The sequence below is a fragment of the Mastigoproctus giganteus genome, chromosome 10, assembly GCF_048544385.1.
Source record: "Mastigoproctus giganteus isolate SK-2022 chromosome 10, ASM4854438v1, whole genome shotgun sequence".
In the NCBI taxonomy this organism is placed as follows: Eukaryota; Metazoa; Arthropoda; class Arachnida; order Uropygi; family Thelyphonidae; genus Mastigoproctus; species Mastigoproctus giganteus.
In genome coordinates, this window is record NC_143584.1 from 123,826,402 (window position 1) to 123,847,079 (window position 20,678).

The 20,678-nt window shown below is 36.3% G+C and overlaps 1 protein-coding gene across 1 annotated transcript in view; it reads right to left on the bottom strand.

Moving 5' to 3' along the window:
- Window positions 1-20,678, bottom strand: part of LOC150079266 (paired box protein Pax-7-like) — a 168,451-nt gene that overhangs the window by 67,177 nt on the left and 80,596 nt on the right. Inside the window, exons 5-6 of the mRNA XM_090382436.1 lie at window positions 11,041-11,077; window positions 982-1,174 (exon numbers count right to left, since the gene is read on the bottom strand). Coding sequence (XP_090238562.1) covers window positions 982-1,174; window positions 11,041-11,077 — 230 coding nt within the window. The remainder of the gene's footprint in view (window positions 1-981; window positions 1,175-11,040; window positions 11,078-20,678) is intronic.

The window sequence follows — 20,678 nt, forward strand, 5'->3', positions numbered from 1 at the left end:
TCCATTTTTGAGGTCATCTTCACCTCATATTCTCACACAAACTGTAAAATCCTCAATTAGTAAGCATCAGTAATGCTTCCACCCCCCAATCATGGTGTACTCTGCCCTGATCATCAAAAACAATGATCAGTATGACTTTGATGTTGGATTTTGTTGCGCAAGACTTTTTATGCAATAAGGTCATTTTTGTGTGCCATTCAGATGATTCCACCTTGGTTTTAGGGTTTTAAGTGAACATCCAACTCTCATCCCCAGTGACCTCTTTTCTTAGGAAGCTTGGATCCCGCATAGATTTTTCAAACAAATTTCCTGCGATGGCTTTCCTGCAGTCCATTTTCTCATCTGGTAACAACCATGGAACAAACTTTGAACACACGTAATGCATCCCTAAATCTGAGCCTACAGACAGTCCAACTTTGTGAGCTAAAAGAGTCATCCACCTATCACTTTGAATAAGTTCCTTCACTTTCGTGACATTTTCGTTGTTTCGTGACATCAAAGAGCATTTACTGCAAGGTTAGTCTTCCAGTGTTTCCTATCTGTTTTTAAACCAATTAAACCACTCAAACTGTTGTTTTCTTCAAAGCATCATCTCCATAAACTTCCTGTATTGCTTTTATGTCTCTATGGCACTTTTCCCAAGTTTAAAGAAGGTCTTGTTAGCACGCTGTTCAAACTGTGACATTCTGCAATCAATAAGCTGGGATGCACACGAGTGAAGTGATCGAGCCACTTCCCACTTGGCAAGCACACCAAGGTCAACCAAGCTCAATATCCTACAAAACCTTATGGCCATAGTGAAAACCATTTAAATAACAGCGTGCAATTCCAAGAACTTTTTTGAATGTACCACATCTTTCATTTCACAAAATATTAAATATGAATACACCAAGAGTATTTACTTGATGGCTCTTTTATATAAAGGATGTTTTTTAAATAGCCCTTCCATTATGAAATTATATAATTTTCAGTGCATAATACCTGAACACGAGCTTCTGTGAGCTTTGTACGTTGAGCCAGCTCTTCTCTTGTGTAAACATCTGGATACTGTGTTCTTTCAAATGCTCGCTCTAATTCTTCTAACTGTTCAGCTGTGAAAGTTGTTCTTGAACGGCGCTGTTTTCGTTTTAATGGAATTCCAGGTTCAGATTCACAATCCGAATCCTCATTATGACTTCGCCCTTTAAAATCAAACAAAATGCAAGAACTTCAATTAATATATATATTTTTTTATTCACAACAATAGTCTTAATGAAAATTGCAAACATTGTTAGAGAACTGCTCATGTAATACTCATGTACACAGTACCAAATTAAATTTTTATAGATATGCACACAAAACATCAATTTTGTACCAAAAAAAAAAAAAAAAAGATAAGAAATATATGGAAGTAATAACATTCTAACTCATACTTTATGTGATGTGGTATAATACATGAAGAACATGAATTTTTAATTGGTTCTAAACCAAAAAATTAATATAAAAGACATAAATAAGAGGACTTTGTAAAGAATCATTCCAGATTACTTCAATAAAGTTTATACAGAAATTTGCATATAGAGGAACGACACTGAGAAACCACTCCACTTAAAATAATGAGGGAAAAAAAAAGTGGAGTTTTAAAAGAATACAAGGTCCAGTCATGAAAGCAATGCAAAGAATTCAATTAAAATACCAGCAAAAATAACACTAATTACCTTTACCATTTCTGTACTAACCTAAAAAACAAACAAGCAAATAAATGGTAACATATAAAAAGCTGATTATCTCAGTTTCATTGAAATGCTAAAGTCAATAGGTGGTGCCCTCGTGGCATGGTAGTAATAGTATGTTCAAATAGTTGATTGTTGCAACAAGCTTCCATCTGTTGTTGTGGAAGTGGATGGTTTGAATAAATTCAAGGAAGAACTAGACATTTCTTTATTTATTTATTTATTTTTTGCTCATGCTACATAAGCTTGCTTTCTTGCATCATTTGCCACTACTACACAGTTCATCCTGGGGGCCTTGATCATTACAGCAATGACTCTTTTTGTTTATTCTTTTTTTTGTTGTTGATAAAAACAATTAAAATTTCAATAAAGTAAAAAAGATTTCTCAAAAATATGTTACTTTCTGAAAATTTTACATCGATTAAAAAAAAACATACGTGCTCCACTGAGTGTTGCTGCATCAGCTGTAGGAAATTATATATGACCACGGTTACTTGGCCATGAAATCCTGATATCGATCAAACTTGGGATATAATATGACTGGAAAGATCATTAAAACTTTTGTGTTAAACAAAATGATGAAAATCATTTTGAAAACTTTGTTACAAGTACACTTCTTGATTACAAGCATCCCAAATTATAACCTATTGCTCACTTTATTGTGCTTGTTTTAAAATTTATATGATGTATAATGTAAATGTTGAAGCAAACTTGAGAACCAGCTGTAACATTTCCAAGTTCTCAGCTACCCTAATTGCTATAGTGGCAAAAATATATCTGAACAACACACATAGTTTTGTGAACTATGAAATAGGAAAGGTTTGGGGGGAAATGTTGCAGAATTTATGAACACATTTCACTTGTACAAAAAAATAGCGAGAAGGAGAATTAAGACAAAGGTTCAAGAAGGAGAATTAAGACAAAGATCAAGTTCTCTGCTGTCAGAGGAAGAATTAATAACTAACTTCTTAAAACTTCAAATCATCTGTCAACAGTTACTGTTCAATACTAGCGGACTGGAACATGGACAACAAATTAGTATTAGTAGTGGTAAATGATGTAAGAAAGCAAGCTTATATAGCATCAGAAAAAAAACCACGTGTGTACCCTGTACACACGAAAGATGTTTTATCTGAAAACATCTTTCACAAAAATCAGAACCGTTTTAAAATCGAACAGCTAGAACTGAAGTCATGAACAATGAAATGTTTTATACTCATGCCAGCTACTTACCCTACCGAATCAACATTGGTAACATTAGCATCATACTTCAGTCCAAAATATTTAGTATGAACGATGTAATGTTTTATGCAACAATACAAGTATTTGTATGTATTGCTACAATCCACATTAATGTATTGCTGCAATGTAAATGTATTGCTACAATCCACATTAATGTATTGCTGCAATGTAAATGTATTGCTGCAATCCACATTTTCATTAGATTCCATTATTAGATACTGCTATGGATGTTTTCACATCAATAATTTTCTGATTAGTGAAGGGACTGAATGCTACCCTGCTATAGCCTTTGTGTTCAATGATGCAAAAGAGAAATGCAAAGCGTTGTCGAGGATTAACCTAATAAAATAAAGATGGGGGTAGCAATGAGGTGCAAAAATGACAAAGACTATCGAGACTGCAAAAAAGACAAACAGAAAATCAAGCTTTGGATTTAGCAGTGCCTTCAACCAGCAAAGCCATTCCATCTAACAATAATTTTTTAAGGATGAAATGCACGAGGCATAATTATATACGGGTTTTAAGAAATTAACTATATAATATCAGTATAGATAACCATAGTTTACCTATAAATTTAGACTATGTATGTAGTGTAAAATGCATCATTTTAATTGAATCTCATATTGTAGCTGCCTTCACAAAGAGATACCAGGTATGGCACTATTTTGAATTAGTAATGCTTCTCTAGTAGAGAAGCTACAGGTAACCTTTGTATAACACGGTAGATAGGTTCCTATAAAAATATTGTGTTGTGAGAAACTGTGCTATATGGGACTAAGAAAAAGTACAAAAAGGAGGGTTACGTTCCAAAAGCTAACAAAAATACACTATTTCGTTAACAAAATGTTAACAAAAATACACATTCTAGATTTCGTGTAACTTCTACTCTCTTTAAAAAATCAGTAATCTGGATTTGTTTGCTTTTGCTTGATAAATCTTTGCAAATTTCCTTGTATGGAACTAAGCATTTTTTGAAGCTCCCGTTTGAACTTTGGGCTCCTTTCATTCGAGAAACTGCATTCAAAAAATAAGATTATAATTGCTCGGCTTCTAATTGCTTATGCCTTCCTGTATGCTTTTTAGTGTAAAATTTGGACGTTTAGAATTTTCATCTGCACTATCATTGCTCTGAATTGATTTGGTTTTACCTCCAATGCCATTTCCACCAAATCTGCTTTGCAAGCCTCTTTTTCTACCAGTAATTCTTGAACAGTAATCATATCTTTAATTTTTTTTAGGAGCATAGGCGACTAAAGCCATGTTACTCTGTGTATATTGTCTATAAATTGCATGTGTCCTGAGGTCAATTTTCTGTTTTGTTGGACAAAAAACCTGAGATTCTGGGATAAAAAAACCATGCTACCCTCACCTGAGCCCAATTAACTCACCCACATTGTGAAGAAGACCCATAAAAATTTCTCCCGTATTCGAACTCGGGTCTTTTCCACCTGGTGTGGGGATGATGGCAATTCTTCCAACTGTGCTACCCACAAGGCTTCAGTAGTCATATTTGTACCACACTTCAGTACCATATTTCTTGAATCAACTGACTCTTTCCATACATTTTTCCACACGCATTAAATGCTGATGGTTTTACTTCTTTCAGTGATAAAGCTATGATTCTGATACAGTCCACAATAGAGAAATGTTTCCATGCCTCCATTACTTCACTAGATTCGGAATCAATTTTTTTCCAAAATCCATTGTAACCGATTTTCTGATGTAATGAGTTTTAAAGGTGTTGATATAATGCCTTGATCTAATGGCTGAATAAAAAGTTGTATTAATCTATAGTCATCTCTTTGGATGACTTAAATTTTTTGGATGGCCTTGTGTGCTATCCAATAGTAATAAAACTTTGAAATCTAGATTTTTCCACAAGTTCAATAGCACAGAACATAACATGTTCCCAACAAAATAAAATACAGGGATTTTTCAATATTATTTTTTTTTCCCACTAGCGAGTCAACAGCTGGGATTCAAAGAGTGGAATGTTGAAAAATTACGTCCAACGTAACAACAGGGTTCCCCCCACACGAAAGCTCAAAAATACCATTATGAGAGATTTACCAAAATTCTCTAACCGTGTTAGAGTGATACTGTGTTATTTAAGTACAGTACCGTGTTGTGTGAGGATTGCCACAATTTATCAATTGTGTTAGAGCGAAACCGTGTTGTAGAAGTGCCGTGTTATGTGGGGGTTGCCTGTACTGTTATTTATTCTCAGTGAACACCACCACTCAGACGGCACCATTTCAAAAGCTGTTGGCCTATCATCAACAAATTGCAAAGTGATTCCACAATATGGTGTATCTACACAGATATTATATAGTTAATTACTTAAAACCCATATATAATTATGCCTCGTGCATTTCATCTTTAAATACATTATCTGTACACCATTTGGAATCTCATATTGTGGAATCACTTCACAACTGTGATGGCATGTTGCATTACCAGGGTACCTGCCCACCCATCGATGATAGGCCAACAGCTTTTAAAAGGTGCCGTCTGGGTGGTGGTATCCACTGAGAATAAATAACAGTAGTCTTCTCTACTAGAGAAGCATTACTTATTCAAAATAGTGCAATAACTGGTATTTCGTTGTGAAGGCAGCCACAATATGAGATTCAATTAAAACAATGCCTTTTACACTACATACGTAATTTAAATTTATGGGTAAACTATCGTGTATCTACACCGATATTATATAGTTAATCTAACAATGATGTACCAGAAGTGAGTATTAATTACTACAAGGAACATTTCACCAACTGCGGAGCAGATGAGTTTAAATGGTCAAGTTCCTTTTCTTTACACAGACTACTATTTACATAAGAACGCACATCGAGAGTTTGAAAAGATATTTATGAAAAACGATTTCTGTTCTGAATGCTACATTTGCAACAGTCTATGGTTTGAAAAAGACACAAAGAAACCAGCTGCTAAAGACACACCACTGATACGCACTGCATTTCCCAATATTGACGTTGATGGGATCCTCGCGTGCAATAACTGCAGAGGATCACTTAAGAACAACACCATTCCAGTGCTATCTAAGTTGAGCAGCTTTGTCTACCCAGAAATTCCAATGCATTTACCGAAGTTCGATTTAATGATAGAGAGGCATATTTCTCCTCATTAACCGTTCATGCAAATAAGGCACCTGAGACAAGCATACAGACAATACAGCATTCTGTGCCAAGTGATCAATGTGCCTGTTTCAGTCAACACGATGGTCCGTTACTTGCCAAAGGAGAATGACTGAAATGGGCACATTGGTCACTTGACCCAGAATGCCATATGTGTCTCAGGTGCCTTATTTGTGCATATAAATTGCTCTAGATCCTTCCTAAAATGAGGCCTCCAGACCTGTATGCAGTACTCAAGATGTGGCCTGGCCATTGCACGGTACAATGGAATAATCACCTACTCATCCCTGCTAGCAAAATTCCTGTATATCATTGACAAAATCCATGCACTGTCCTATCAGCCTGTCTGCACTGCTCAGAGACCTTCATATCTGACTGCACAATTACCCCAAGGTCTTTTTCATTTTCCACTACCATGTGTGTAATACCACACAGCTGGTACAATAATCTGGGATTACTGCTACCTATATGCAGTACTTTGCATATATCAGCACATCTGCCTAATAAATTTTTCTAGATTTGTTGCCATAGTATACCATCATTACTGTCAGTACCACCCCTGCTAACCTTTGTGGCACCTCCGTAGCCAGGTGGGAAGGAGCAGCAGTGCGTAGTACACGCTTCTTGATTAGACCGGAGTTCGAGCCCGTCACCACCAAATACGGAGGATGCGGAAAGGTCAGGGAATGACCACCGCATATCTCAGAGCAATATGGCCTTAGTTGCTAATGCTCTTAAAAAAAAAAAAACCAAATAACAAATAGCTAACCTTTGTAACATCTACAAACTTAGACATTAAGCCTAATATACCTTCAACTCCTTAATAAATATAGAAAACAACAATTGGCCCAGCACTGAACCCTGAGGGACTCCACTAATAACATTAGTCCACGAAGAATAGTGTCCAGTGATAACCACTCTGTCTTCTCCCACTCATCCATCCCTTTGTCCATGGCATTAACTTGCCCTTAATGCCACACTGCTCTAATTTGTACAGCAATCTTTTATGTGCAACAGTATAAAACCTTTCCTGAAATCCAAGTATATATCATATAAAAATTATTTTTGTATCCAGTTCCTTTATTACTGCACCATAGTACCTAATCAAATTGGTCAGACAGAACATCCCCTTAAGTTTGCTTACCTCTTTTGCTGTCTCTCTAATATAATTGGATATATCCCATCCAACCGGTGCCTTTCTTATGTTTAATTTCAACTATTTCTTTTCCACTTCCCTCTCAGCAATTACAAAATCACTTAGCTCCCTGTTAGAGTTTGATAAACTATTGGCAACCACTTCCCTAAATAATTCCTCATCTGTAAATGTAGATGCAAAATACTGATTCAGTTTGTCAGCAACCTGGGCAGGATCACGAACACTTCAAACCATCAATATCAAATGGAACAATGTGATTCGTTACTTTTAGGGAGACTGTGACATGGCAAGTGCACAAGTATCAGTTTGCATGCTTACCTCACGTTAGTGTATGGCTGGTCACCATACAAAAATACTGACTGTTATTACATGATTATGATTTTTATACATGAATTGGAAAATAAATAATTTAATCACAGATATTTATAACTACTAGATTAATAAGATTTTACAAATAAAACAGTTAATGTATACAGTGCATTACATTTCAGGTAGATTGGATTTTTATTTCTTCAATTAAATGAATCTTTTTTGTCTTACTGTGATTAACGGAAGTGAAAAGTAAATACAGTTACATCCTTATCCATTAATTATTAAGATTATAACTTTATATAACACTTCATAAAACTATAGTTTTCCATTCTCTAAACTTATCCCATTTAGTTTAATTACAACTATATAATATTTATTATTCTTTTCCCATGTACTGTATTATTTATTTATCATTTTTTTTTTAGTTTCTTTCCTCTTCATATATCTCTTCACAAACAAAACCACATTCACTAGTCCACTTTCATAACAATACATGAATAGTGTGTATAGATTGTCTAAAGCTAGGCATATTGCATTAAAACTACATTTAATGTATGAATTTTTTTTTTTTCAAGAATTCACATGAAAAAAAATAAATTACTGCCAAATTTTTATAAATCTGATTTTAATGAAATTTGGGCAGCTCAACAAAATTTTTCTTTCTAAAAAAACTAAATACAAAATTTCATGAAAATTAGTAAAATGGGAGTCACGTTGTTACATGCAGGTAGACAAACATGGTGAAGACAACAGGTACTTATACATATATACAGGGCCAGATTTAAACTTATTGTGGTCCTAAGCTATTATTATTATTATTAGCCATATGGTGCAAGGAAGCCTGAGGCTTATGCTGCACCAGCCAAAAAAAAATTTGATTTATCCTGCGACCCAGAGAGAGAGAGAGAGAGAGGGAGGGAGGGAGGGAGAAGTAGAAGGAAATCACCAAGAAAGAGAAGAACGATGATATCCAACTCAGGACCCTGGGTGTGCCAAGCCCATGCTCACCAGATGTGAGTCCCTGAGGTATAACATGCATGAGGCCCTTCTCTCATACCTGAGATCATATTAAAAAGGGGATTTTTTAATATGGTGCAAGGCTCTCCTTGTAATGAGGTCCTAAGCTGCAGGTTGTTTAGCTTATGTGTAATCTGACCCTCCATATATATGTGAATATGTCTAAAAATTACCATTATGAAAACCATTACTGACAGTTTTCTGCAATTTAGCATTAGTAAAGAAATACAATGCAAGAAATCAAGCTTATGCAGCATCAGCCAAAAAAAAAAAAAAAAAAACCTCCCATTTCACCCCTCCATTTGTTTCAAATGTCTGTCCAGCTCAGCCTTAAATTAATTTAGGCTATTAGCTTCCACAACAAAAGATGGAAGCCTGTTCCACCAATCAACTACCCGCTGGCTAAAGGCAAATTTCCACACATCTATTCTACAATAATCTTTCCTCAATTTGAAACTGTGCCCCCTCAGGTTCTTAGTCTGAGCAAGAAGAAGAAGAATCCCATCAGCATTCATCTTGCTCAACCCATTCAAGGCCTTATACACATCAATCAGATCACCTCACAGGTGCCTGCTCTCGCCAGAAGCTGCAATTTGCAGAATTTAAGCCTTTCTTGATAAGGGCACCCCTTTGTTCCCCTCACCAATCTTGTAGCTCTTCTTTGTACTCGTTCTAGCAACACTATATCCTTCCTAAAATGAGGCCTCCAGACCTGTACGCAGTACTCTAGGAGTGGCCTGACCATTGCCTAGTATAACAGGATATTCACCTCCCTGTCCCTGCTAGCAAAACTCCTATACATCATTGACAAGACTCCATGACCTGCCAGGGCAGGTCTTGGAGTCTTGTCACACCCTGGGGAACTCCACTAATAACATTTGTCCACGAAGAGCAGTGTCTATTGATTACCACTCTCTGTCGTCTCCCGCTCAACCATCCCTTTATCCATTGTAGCAACTTACCCTAAATGCCATACCTTTCCAATTTTTACAGCAGTCTTCCATGTGAAACAGTATCAAAAGCTTTCCTGAAATCCAAGTATATGATATCAAAATTATTTTTGGCATTCAGTTCCTTTGTGACCACATCATAGTATCCAATCAAATTGGTCAGACAAGACCTTCCTTTAACAAACCCAAGCTGTGTCTTAACTATTACTGTAGTCTTGTCTAGATTATCCTGCAATGCTTCTTTAACCAGTGATTCCATTATTTTCCCTGGAACACAAGTTAAACTAACAGGTCTGTAGTTACTTGTGTCATCTTTTGAGCCCCCTTTGTGAATTGGTGATACAGTTGCACACCTCCAGTCCATGGGGACCTCCCCTGGATCCAAGGAAGCTCTCATAATTATGGCTAAGGGTTGCTTACTTCCTTTACTGCCTCCTTTAATATAACTGGATAGATCTCTTCCACCCCAGGTGCCTTCCTTATGTTTAATTCAACAATTTCTCCTCCACTTTGCTCTCAGTTATTACAAAATCACTTAGCTTCCTGTTAGCATTTGATAAACTGCTGGCACTACCATCACTGAATAACTCCTCATGTGTGAATGTAGATGAAAAATACTCATTCAGTTTATCAGCTACCTGAGCATGATCATCAATAGTCAACCCATCTATGTTAATTGGGCCAATTTGATTCACTCCTTTCCTTCTAGAGTTTACATAGGTAAAGAACTCTGCTGTTTTTCTTTGCATCCTTTGCCAAAGATTTCTCATACTCTGCTTTGCCGGCCTAACCTCCTTTGTGACTTTATTACAGACTAGTTTATACCTGCCATAGGCTTCTGTGTCACCTGATACTTTATATGCATCCCAAACATTCTTCTTCTCTGCCACGAGCCTCATCTGACATCCATTTAGACCTAAACCTTGAACAGTATTTCTTAGTTGGAATGAAAAGCCTAGTTGCCTCCAAAATTAAGTCCCTGAAGGCTTCCCATTTAGAATTCAACGATGGTAACATCATCAGTTGATCCCACTGTACAGAATTTAAAAACTGTCTGAGACCTCTGCAGTCACTTTTACGAAAACAAAAGCCCTTCCCTTTAGCCTTGATGGTAGATACATCTTTAAGTAATTCCCACATCAGTACATTGTGATCACAGTCACCCAGTGGTTCCTTTATCTGTAAATTCTTAATGCATGAATAATTACGGCTGATAATCAGTTCAAGAGTATTACCCCCTCTGGTTGCCTCTCGAACATGTTGCTGTAGAAAACAGTTGTCCAATAAATCCACAAACGTTTTGCTAACATGCGAGTGACCAAACTGCAAGTTCCAGTCAATATCTGGAAAGTTAAAATCCTCCATTATAAGACGTTCTGATTTACTGGCCCACTCTATTTCTCTGCACAACTGCTCATTATACTCATCAGATTCATCAGGCCTATAACACACCTACTCTCATTTTTCTTTTCCCAGTGCTTATTTCACACCAAACAGACTCAAGACTGCATTGTCCACCAACATCAACTGGATGCACTTCCTTAGATTTTATGTTTCTTAAATAACAGCATAACCTCTCCTCCCTTCCTGTCCTGTCTATCCTTTCTATACACATTGTACTCCCCAAATTCCAATTCTGCACTGCTTATATCTGTGTGACACCACGTCTCTGATATCCCAACAATATCTGCCTTTGATGTCTTCACTAGCACTTCACGCTCATCAAATTTATTAACTATACTCCTAGCATTGGTGTACATGCACCTGTTCCTACTCTTGGTTATCCTAACACAGCCCATGTATTTACTTGTTCCACTATGACTCCCAGCAGTCCTGAAAATCTCCATTACCTTCCTCTCCAGACTGCTCATTCTAATAGAAGCAGTGCAAGAATACTTTTGCCTCTGACTGTAGCCACTGTTAACCTTTTAGTCTATGTATCCCATTTGTATCCAATGTATCCAATTTGCAAAACTGAAGCCTTTCTTGGTAAAAACATAACTTTGTTCCCTTCACCAATCTCATTGCCCTTCTCTGTACCCACTCTAGCTGCTCTAAATCCTTACTAAAATGAGACCTCTGGACCTGTATACAGTACTCAAGACGTTGGCTGACCATTGCCTTTTACAATGGAATAATCACCTCCAGTGGTGGCTCATGACTCTGTTATTTTGTTTATTTAGTTTTTTTAGGAGCATTAGCAACTAAGGCCATATTGCTCGGCGAATATGCGGTGGTCATTCCCTGACCTTTCTGCATCCTCCGTATTTGGTGGTGATGGACTCGAACCCTCGGTCTAATCAAGAAGCGTGTGCTACGCACTGCTGCACCTTCCCATCTGGCTCGTGACTCTGATGTTTGGGGGTGCTGCGTCTTAAAGTTACATTAAATTGCCTTGGTTATAAGACATGTAGACATACACAGTAATAATAATAATAAGCAAGCTAAAAATACTACAAAACATTAACTAGACATTTACCATTAGCAGACTTGAACTTTTATTTAAAAACAAAATCCATTCTTTGGTTTTTATACTTTTGAAAATAGATTAATAACTTTTTCATTCAAGTTTGGTGCACTGTTGACTAAGCTTTTCTCTATTGAAAGCATTGCTTGAGCATTTAGCCTTTCCTGATTCATAGTGCTCCTTAAAAATGTTTTTATTCTTTTTAATGTCGAATGGCAGCGTTCAGCTCTGAAGCAGTCATCGGAATGGTCAAAAGAACTTTTATGAGTTTTGTAAGTTCACCAAGAACTTCAGCTAGATTATTTTCTGAGATAAATTTCAGCAAGTCAGTTAATTTGCAATAATTATGTAGATCATGTCTGCTATAGAAAACTTGTAATTCCATACGAAGTTTTTCTCTTTCAATCATGGGATGTGCCTCAGTAGTCTCCCATACCTCTTCCACAGGCATTTTCGTACAAAAAATAACAAAGTTCTTCTTGTTAAACAATTTAGCAGCAATTAATCTTTGCAAAAGAATATCTCTCGCCTATGTCAACACTTATATAGTCGCATACTTCCTTTGCTTCAATCATTAGTGTTTTTGAAGGATTTTCACAGTACATTGAATTCCTGATTTTTAGAATGGTATTCTTAAAGTTTCTTATATATTCATGTATTTTAACTGCCTCAATTTCTCGATATTGCATTTGATTATAAATAACTTCCACATGAGGCACTAAATATGGAAAAATTCTAACCAGAACTCGAATTTTTCTTTACTCAAGGTGTGCAAAATTCCAGTTGCTTCTGAAATCATCTTATCTGTGTTTGCTGTCGCTTGTAGTTCGTCCATGCACTTTTTTAAGGATTCAAAATTTTCATAAATGCTGTTCACGGTGCATATATTGAAGTTCCATCTTGTGGGGGAAGGTCGGCAACATGGCTGTCCATATGCTTTCTGAGAACAGAGAAATGTTGTTGTGATCCCAAAAATGTTGGTTTCGAAAAGAATATTGTTGAATCTCGGGTACTACTTGCTGCATTTCTCATCATCAGATTCAGTTGGTGTGCATAGCAGTGAATAAAATGTGCACTTTTGTACACTTCTTTTATTTTAGCCCGAACTCCCCCTTTCTTGCCTTTCATCACACTTGCACCATCAATTTCTGAGCAACCAGGTTTTGAGTATTTCCTTCGAGGATTGTGTCTAACTGATCTAGAATGCATTTCAATATTCTGTCTGCCGTTTGGTTTTCCAGAGTGAAAAAAACCCAAAAACGTTCAAAAATGTCTCCATTCAGTTCATATCTCACAAAAATTCCATTTGTATATGTCCTGAAACATCTTTTGTATGATCAGCCATGACAGTTATGCCCTAAATGCTTTAGATGAAGCTTCTTTAAATTTATTTTTTTATTTCATCCCGGCATATTTGCAGCAAACAGTCAAGAATATTATTCTGAATAGGTTTTGAAATGCCTTTAAATGCTACATTACTTTCTAAATGGTTCTTTAAATTGGAATCTAATGTACAAGTGAAATTTATTAATCCTCTGAATACTCCTGGATTTTTTTAGAATCGTCTTTTTCGTCATGTCCACGTAAAGGAATTTCGAACTGTCCACAAATTTTAATGCAGTCTATTATTTCAGATAATACCTCACGATTCTTGGTAACTCCTGTTATGTTTGCAAATCGAAAGTTCTTTAACATTAACGCTTCCTAAAAGCGATAGTGAAATCAGGTTAATATGTTTCTTCGAACTCTCATGTTTTAGAGTTTTTTCTTTCATTTTGTTTATATTTGTAAAGCCTCTTTCTGCCCATGTTAAGTCACCTCCGAACAGTAAACATGGAAAACAAAACAAAACAATGCATTTTTAACTTCACAAGCACAAAGCCAACTTTTCCTTTGGTACCATTCAGTTTTAAAACTGCAAATATATTTCTTATTATTACTTATTCCCCTCTGAGAAATTTGAATCTTTGGTGTGGGGCAGGCTTCTTTTTTATTTTAATCGCATTTTTTTCTTGGAGAGAATTGTGAAAAACTAAGTTGCTGAAGTTTATTCACTGTCACGCAATTTACTTCATGGGGAAGCATGGAGGCCATGATCAAATCAATTTCACAAAATCGTGTGTTGCAGAAATAACGTTTTACTTACACATCACCTCATAATATAACTTCAACTTACCAAAAGTTCAAGCTCAATTTGCAATTAAGCTGTAATCACATAATTACACTGTTGAATGTTGAGCATTGACTTAACACTGATATTATTTAGTTACTTAATGGTAATTCGGACGAATAACAAAAAGACACTGACATTGTAGCTACACACCCATTATGATCAACGATGAAATCTGCACCGTGCTTTACAGTGACTGATTCGTGTCACCTATAAAAAATGTATATTGGTAAGTTGCCAATATGCTGGTGGCCAATGGAAACAAACTACCAGATATTCACTGGAATGCAAAATGTGTCACTGACTGGCACCTATGGTTAATTAAACTTCAAAGTTGGAAACAATTTAGTGTTTTTATTCATTTATTATTGAAAACGATCACCTCCTTATCCCTGCTAGCAAAATTCCTGTGTATTACTGACAATAACCCATGCACTGTTCTATCAGCCTGTCTGCACAATTACTCCAAGTCTTTTTTCATTTTCCACTACCCAGTTGGTATGTTAATCTGGGATTATTGCTACCCATGTGCATTTACTTTGCATCTGTCAATATTAAACCTCAATTTCCATTTCTCAGTTCAGCTGTCAAATTACTCCAATTAATACAGTAATCTTTTATATGCAACAGTATCAAAAGCTTTCCAGAATTCTAAGTATAATATCAAAATTATTTTTTGAATCCAGTTCCTTTGCTACTGCATCATGGTATCCAATCAGCTTTATCAGATAAGATCACCCTGTAACAAATCCATGCAATGACTGCAGTATAACTGCATTCCTGTCTAGATGGTCCTGCATTACATCTTTAACCAGTGACTCCCACTGATGTATTTAGTATTCAAAGTATTTTATTATTTTCTGCGGGCTCCATGGTTTCCCCTATCTGCCGCTGAAGAGTAACTGTACATTATTTATAATTTATAGTTTAGCAAACGTCTTGCTCCACCAACTTAATAGCAATGATTACAATCAAATAACTCTCTTGCCTGAGACCAATGTAGTATAGCCACACATTTGACTATATTTAAGACTTCCGTCAGCTGAGGGCCAATTATACATCAGTATTTCACCTAGTCAGATATTACCTGTAAAGTAATCAACATATAGCGTTATACATTGCATATCAGTCATCCATAATAATTGGAACTCAGTAATTACAATATGTTGAAGGCACCAATTTCTACATTAACCTTCACATTCACAACTTATACAGCTATACAGATAATTAAAACTATCTGTATAGTTTTAGCTCTAATTTAGCTATAGTTTTAGCTTTGTCTAGTTCTTCCTTAAATTTATTCAACTCATCCACTTCCACAACAACTGGAAGCCAGTTCCAACAGGAAGGCAAAGTTCTGCACATCTATCCTCCAACCATCCTTCCTCAACTTGAATTTATGCCCCCATGCATGTAGTCTCAACAAGTGGAAGAATGCCTTTAACATTCAGCTTATTCAATCCATTCAAGCCTTTAAACACCTCAATCAGATCTCTCTGTCTCTCTCTGCAGGTGCCTAGTCTTGAGACACTATTGGCCTGGAACCTCAATAATCGTATTTTTAGGGCCTCTAAAAATATGTGCAGCAGGATCCCAAGACTACCTAAATCCAGCATTGAATATTTGTTCTAATTTACCAAGACTCTGGGGAAGTTCGCCCCAGATCCAACACTGGTCTCTATGAAGTCCATTATTTCACTAGAAGTAAAATGATATGTAAGATTTGAAAATCTTACAAAAATAAAATATTTTTTTAGACTGTGGAAGTTAGTTTTCCTTTTGGATTCTTGCCGTTAGTAGGATAATATGGTAATAGCATCAGTTTCAATAACAAGAATTATTCAGTAAGAATTATAAAATTAGTGTGTAGTAGAAATGAAAACAGAGCCATTAGCATTAACTTCCGTAAGCAGGGAATAGACGGTGAATACTACGGCAAAAGCAGCAAGTGGTTTTGCGAAACAAACAAGTTAATGTTTATGCAAGGTCAATATAGTAGGGGCAATTTACTTCAGTCGCTAGACCGGAAGTCGGTTCTTAAACGCACACACAAGTTTCCAAATATAGATGCTGTGGTCACTAATGTCACTTTTGTGGTTTTAGAACGGTATGGAGACAAGGTGTTATATGAGAGGGATAAAGTTGTTTTTGGACAATCGGCACCATCAAACGGCATACCGGATGGCCTAGTAAGAGGAAGGAAAAAGGCAGTGAGAGGATGAGTCAAGGAGAGAGTTTAGATTTTTGGTCGGTGTGAGGGAATGGGTTAGTAGTCGAGAAAGTCAGAGTTCTTTTTTTTGAGTGGAACATAGTCAATGTTGGCTCTTTGGATCATCTAGGAATTGGGAAGAAATATGTGAAAGACAAACGAGTCTCTCACAAAGAAAAAGGTGAAATCAAATCTGCCGAAAAAAGGCCAAGATTCCTGAAATCTTGGAAAGCACAGTGCAGGATCGGATGGAATCGGAACCCCGACCGACATGAGAATAGCCATTCCGAAACAAGAGAGGTGCATCAAGCGGCCTGAATAAAATGGAACCGAAACCTACCTGGCAGCCCAACTACCAGTGCCAAATTCTTCGAGAATAGTAAGACGCCGCCCCAGACGGTGAAGATAAGCTGTACCTGATAGGAAGGATGAAAGATGACGCCCGCCGAGTTCTACAAGTAAGTCGCTAGTTTGTAGTACATAGTACCTTCACATACACAAAGAACTGTAGAAACCCAGTAAATTGGTCAGCAGGACTTTAGAAATACCTAATTGTAAAGATAGTTTAGTGAAGAATCAGGAAGGAAGAACATTAAAAAGAGGGAGATTTATTAGATATAAGATATTTAGAATGTTGGATATATGATAACGGAGAAAGGGATAGAATGGAATGGATGTTAATCATTAATTGTTTCTTATTATGGTATTTAAATGAAGCAGTATTAAACATATGTAGAAAGGGATAGAATGGAATTGAGATTTTTACTAATGGTATTTAATTGATGCAGCACTAAGTATATGTAGAAAGGAATGGAATGGAATTGATATTTCTTGTTTAACTGATGCAGTATTAAACATGTAGAAAGGGATAGAATGGAATTGATATCGTTTTACTAATGGTATTTAATTCATGCAGTATTAAGTATTTCTAGAATAGAATGGGATTGATATTTCTTGTTGATGGTATTTAATTGAGGCAGTATTAAGTATATGTAGAAAGGAATGGAATGGAATTGATATATCTTGTTAATGGTATTTAATTGATGCAGTATTAAGTATTTCTAGAATAGAATGGGATTGATATTAGCTTGTTATTGATTTTTACTAATGTATGAATATGATATATATATACACATGTAGGTGAGACCAAATCATGTTGTCATATGTATGAATTCAATTATTATTTGGTTTTAATTATGCTCATGTAAATATGTCTAATAAACTGATTTTTTTATATACAACATTTGTGTGGTTTTTTGTTGTTCTGAGTACAAGCCTATCCAAAGGGAATTAAACACATTAAGGAGGTTTTCCCCTTGAACTTAGAATTTTCTGTGAAGCAATAGTCAGATGCGCAAGTGGGGATATATATATTATAAAGGGGAGTTGTTTAAATAAAGGATAGATAAATAATATACATATAAATATAATCATTTTACATCCCCCCCCCACAGATAAATATTAGCAACTATTCCATCAGTGGCAAAACTACCATACCAGGTCTGCCACCTGGTAGACCTGAAGAGTCAGGAGAACTGGTTGATTTGGCAGTTTTTAAAGAGCATGGGGGAGCTGGTTCGTGAATCTTGCAAGGGGACAGAATTTACAGTTCCACTGTTATCCATTCCACTGTTATCCATTCCATTGCATGTATACCTTCTGTGCCACAACTTAATTATCACCGAACATTTAATTATCAATTGTGTGGCTAGCCTTATTTTAATCTGACTTTAACAAGACCAGTTTTCTTTCAGTTTAACAAATTACCTTGCCACCTCCACGCAAATCAGAGTCCGTGCTCCAACTACATAGGCACAACAAACATCCCTCTGGTAAACTTGCTAATATCACCTGCTTTTCCATATCAAACATTAATGGTGTTACTCAGTATTTGCTGAGCAGCTTATCGCAAAATTTCATTTCCATTTTAGAGCTGACATGAGGGAAATTATATATTCCTCTATAAAGAGGGATATATAATTTTCCTACATGACGATCATGAGTGACATTGGTAACAGACTGTTTTCATAATTATTTGTTCCTCTCCCACAAAACAGCTTTTTTTTTTTTTTGTAGCGTCGTGTTTAAAACGCAATAATCAACATTGTGAAATGGGTTAAAATAAACCCAAAAAGAAAACTGCAAGAAAATGGGGTTGGATGGGAAATAAAAAAAAAAAAAAAAAAAACGGCTGAGATATAGGACACATTATCATTTAAACCTAACCGCAAAAAAGGGAGAGAGAGAGAAAAAAATTAAACTGACATTTCTTGAATAGCCATCCGGAATATTCAACAGCCCTTTGCAACGCAATATAGATTCTATATTGCGTTGAGGCATTTACAAAATAGATTCTATATTGCTTTACATGTCAGAATATTTTCTTTTCCTGCAAACGTTCGCGGGGAGTAGTTAGTGTCTACATATTTCATCAACTATTTGCACACCTATAGTTCTTCAGTCCAGAATCTTGGTAATATCGCCACCAACCGACTGCGACGCACGCAAAGAACGCGAAGGCCACACACGTGTACGTGTTGGAGTCCAAAGAGAGACTGATCAAGCGGGAAAATGTTCGCCACATAAGCGTCGTCGGCAACGTCTGTTTTCACGCCTAAACGCGACTATCAGCCTAAGGCCGTCTCGTAATAGCAGATTTCTTGTTCACACGGCTATCCTTTAATGAGACTACGTCGTGAAAGCACAGGTGTGAACAAAGCCTAAAGCGAGAGGTTAATGCAGATGTCAATCTGGAAAGAACCGGCATCAAGGAATTCTGAAATTTGAGGATTTGTTTCTTAAAATTAACATTTATATCTTAATACTTGTAATTCAACAAGCAACTATGCAGATGAGAAATTGCAAGCACTAAAAGATGGGAATATACTCCCAGCTAAATTCTGCATTGATTTACGTTGCTATTTTAAACCATGCTTTAGTTAGCACAGTACATGGGAAAGCCGTTGATTTCCCCCAGCAGCCGGTCATAATTTATTTTTTAAGCGGCAAAAAATAAATACATAAAATCTAAATTTAAAACAACTTTATTATACAGTACTTCCCCTGCTCCTTTTTATTGTATTTGTTTTGAGTACGCAGAAATGGCAGTCAAGCGTAAAAAGACGCTCACTGACAAATTTGGCAGAACAATTAACATTAAAGTAACAAAAGTACCCATGCAAAAACCATCTCCTTCAAAGTAACTAATTTTTCGATCCATTCTGTGTACTGACTAATCAACATTTTACGAAATGAGTAAAACAAATACTAGAAGAAAACTGCAAGAAAAATGGGGCTGAGAAATTAGAAATACAGTACTGCATATATATAGATGGATAGATAATGTACGCATTGCGCTACATTTCAGGCACGTTAGCAAATAATAATAATTTATAAATAAAAATGACCTGGATATCATTTGAAATACAGGAACGAATATTTTAAAACGTAAGAAATGTACAGTATTCATTGGGAGTTAAGACTGTGCGAATCAGCAAGAAAATATGTTTATGGTAAGAAAAGTTGCATGCTTTATGGTTTGGGAGAAAATTGTTTTAAAATATATTCGACATAATTAAGAAGATATAATAATTACTTGTGCGAATCTAATGAATAATACATATACGTTTATATACATAGACGACCTCCTCTGGAAACCAGGCGAAAACCAGTTGTAATCAGCCTTCTGCACTAAATTGGGCTCTGCTGTAGTCACCTTTCCTCTTCAAAGCATCTCGTCGGATGCATGACTCTTCCTATGATTAAAGCCGGCCCCTTTCAAAATAGGCCATGTGGTAGGCAATGGCATACCACAACATTACCTGATGCCACAGAGACCATAACAAAACCAACTCCAAAAACTGTTGTTAAAGGGAAGACCTGCAACTAAGTGGAAGGATGGGATCAGTGAACTTTTGGGCGTGACATTCTGCGATGCCGCTCGTATAAACATGATCGATGCAGTTGGGAATTTGTTGGTGGCCACAACAGCTCCTCAGGGAACTATGTGACTGGAAGAAGAAGAAGAATATCTATACATTAAAAAAAGTTTTCCTCCTAGTGATATTTATTCAAGCCAATGGGAGAAGAGGGCGAGGCAATACGTCACTACAAATGCAATTAATTATTGACAACTGCCTCCATAACGCTCACCAACCTCGGGCATAGTCCCCGTCTACCATTTGATGTTCCATTGTAACGTTTTTTGTATATTATTATTAGTATTAGTAATGGCCACATGGGGGAAGGAAGCCTATGGCTTATGCTGCACCAGCCAAAAAATAATAATAAT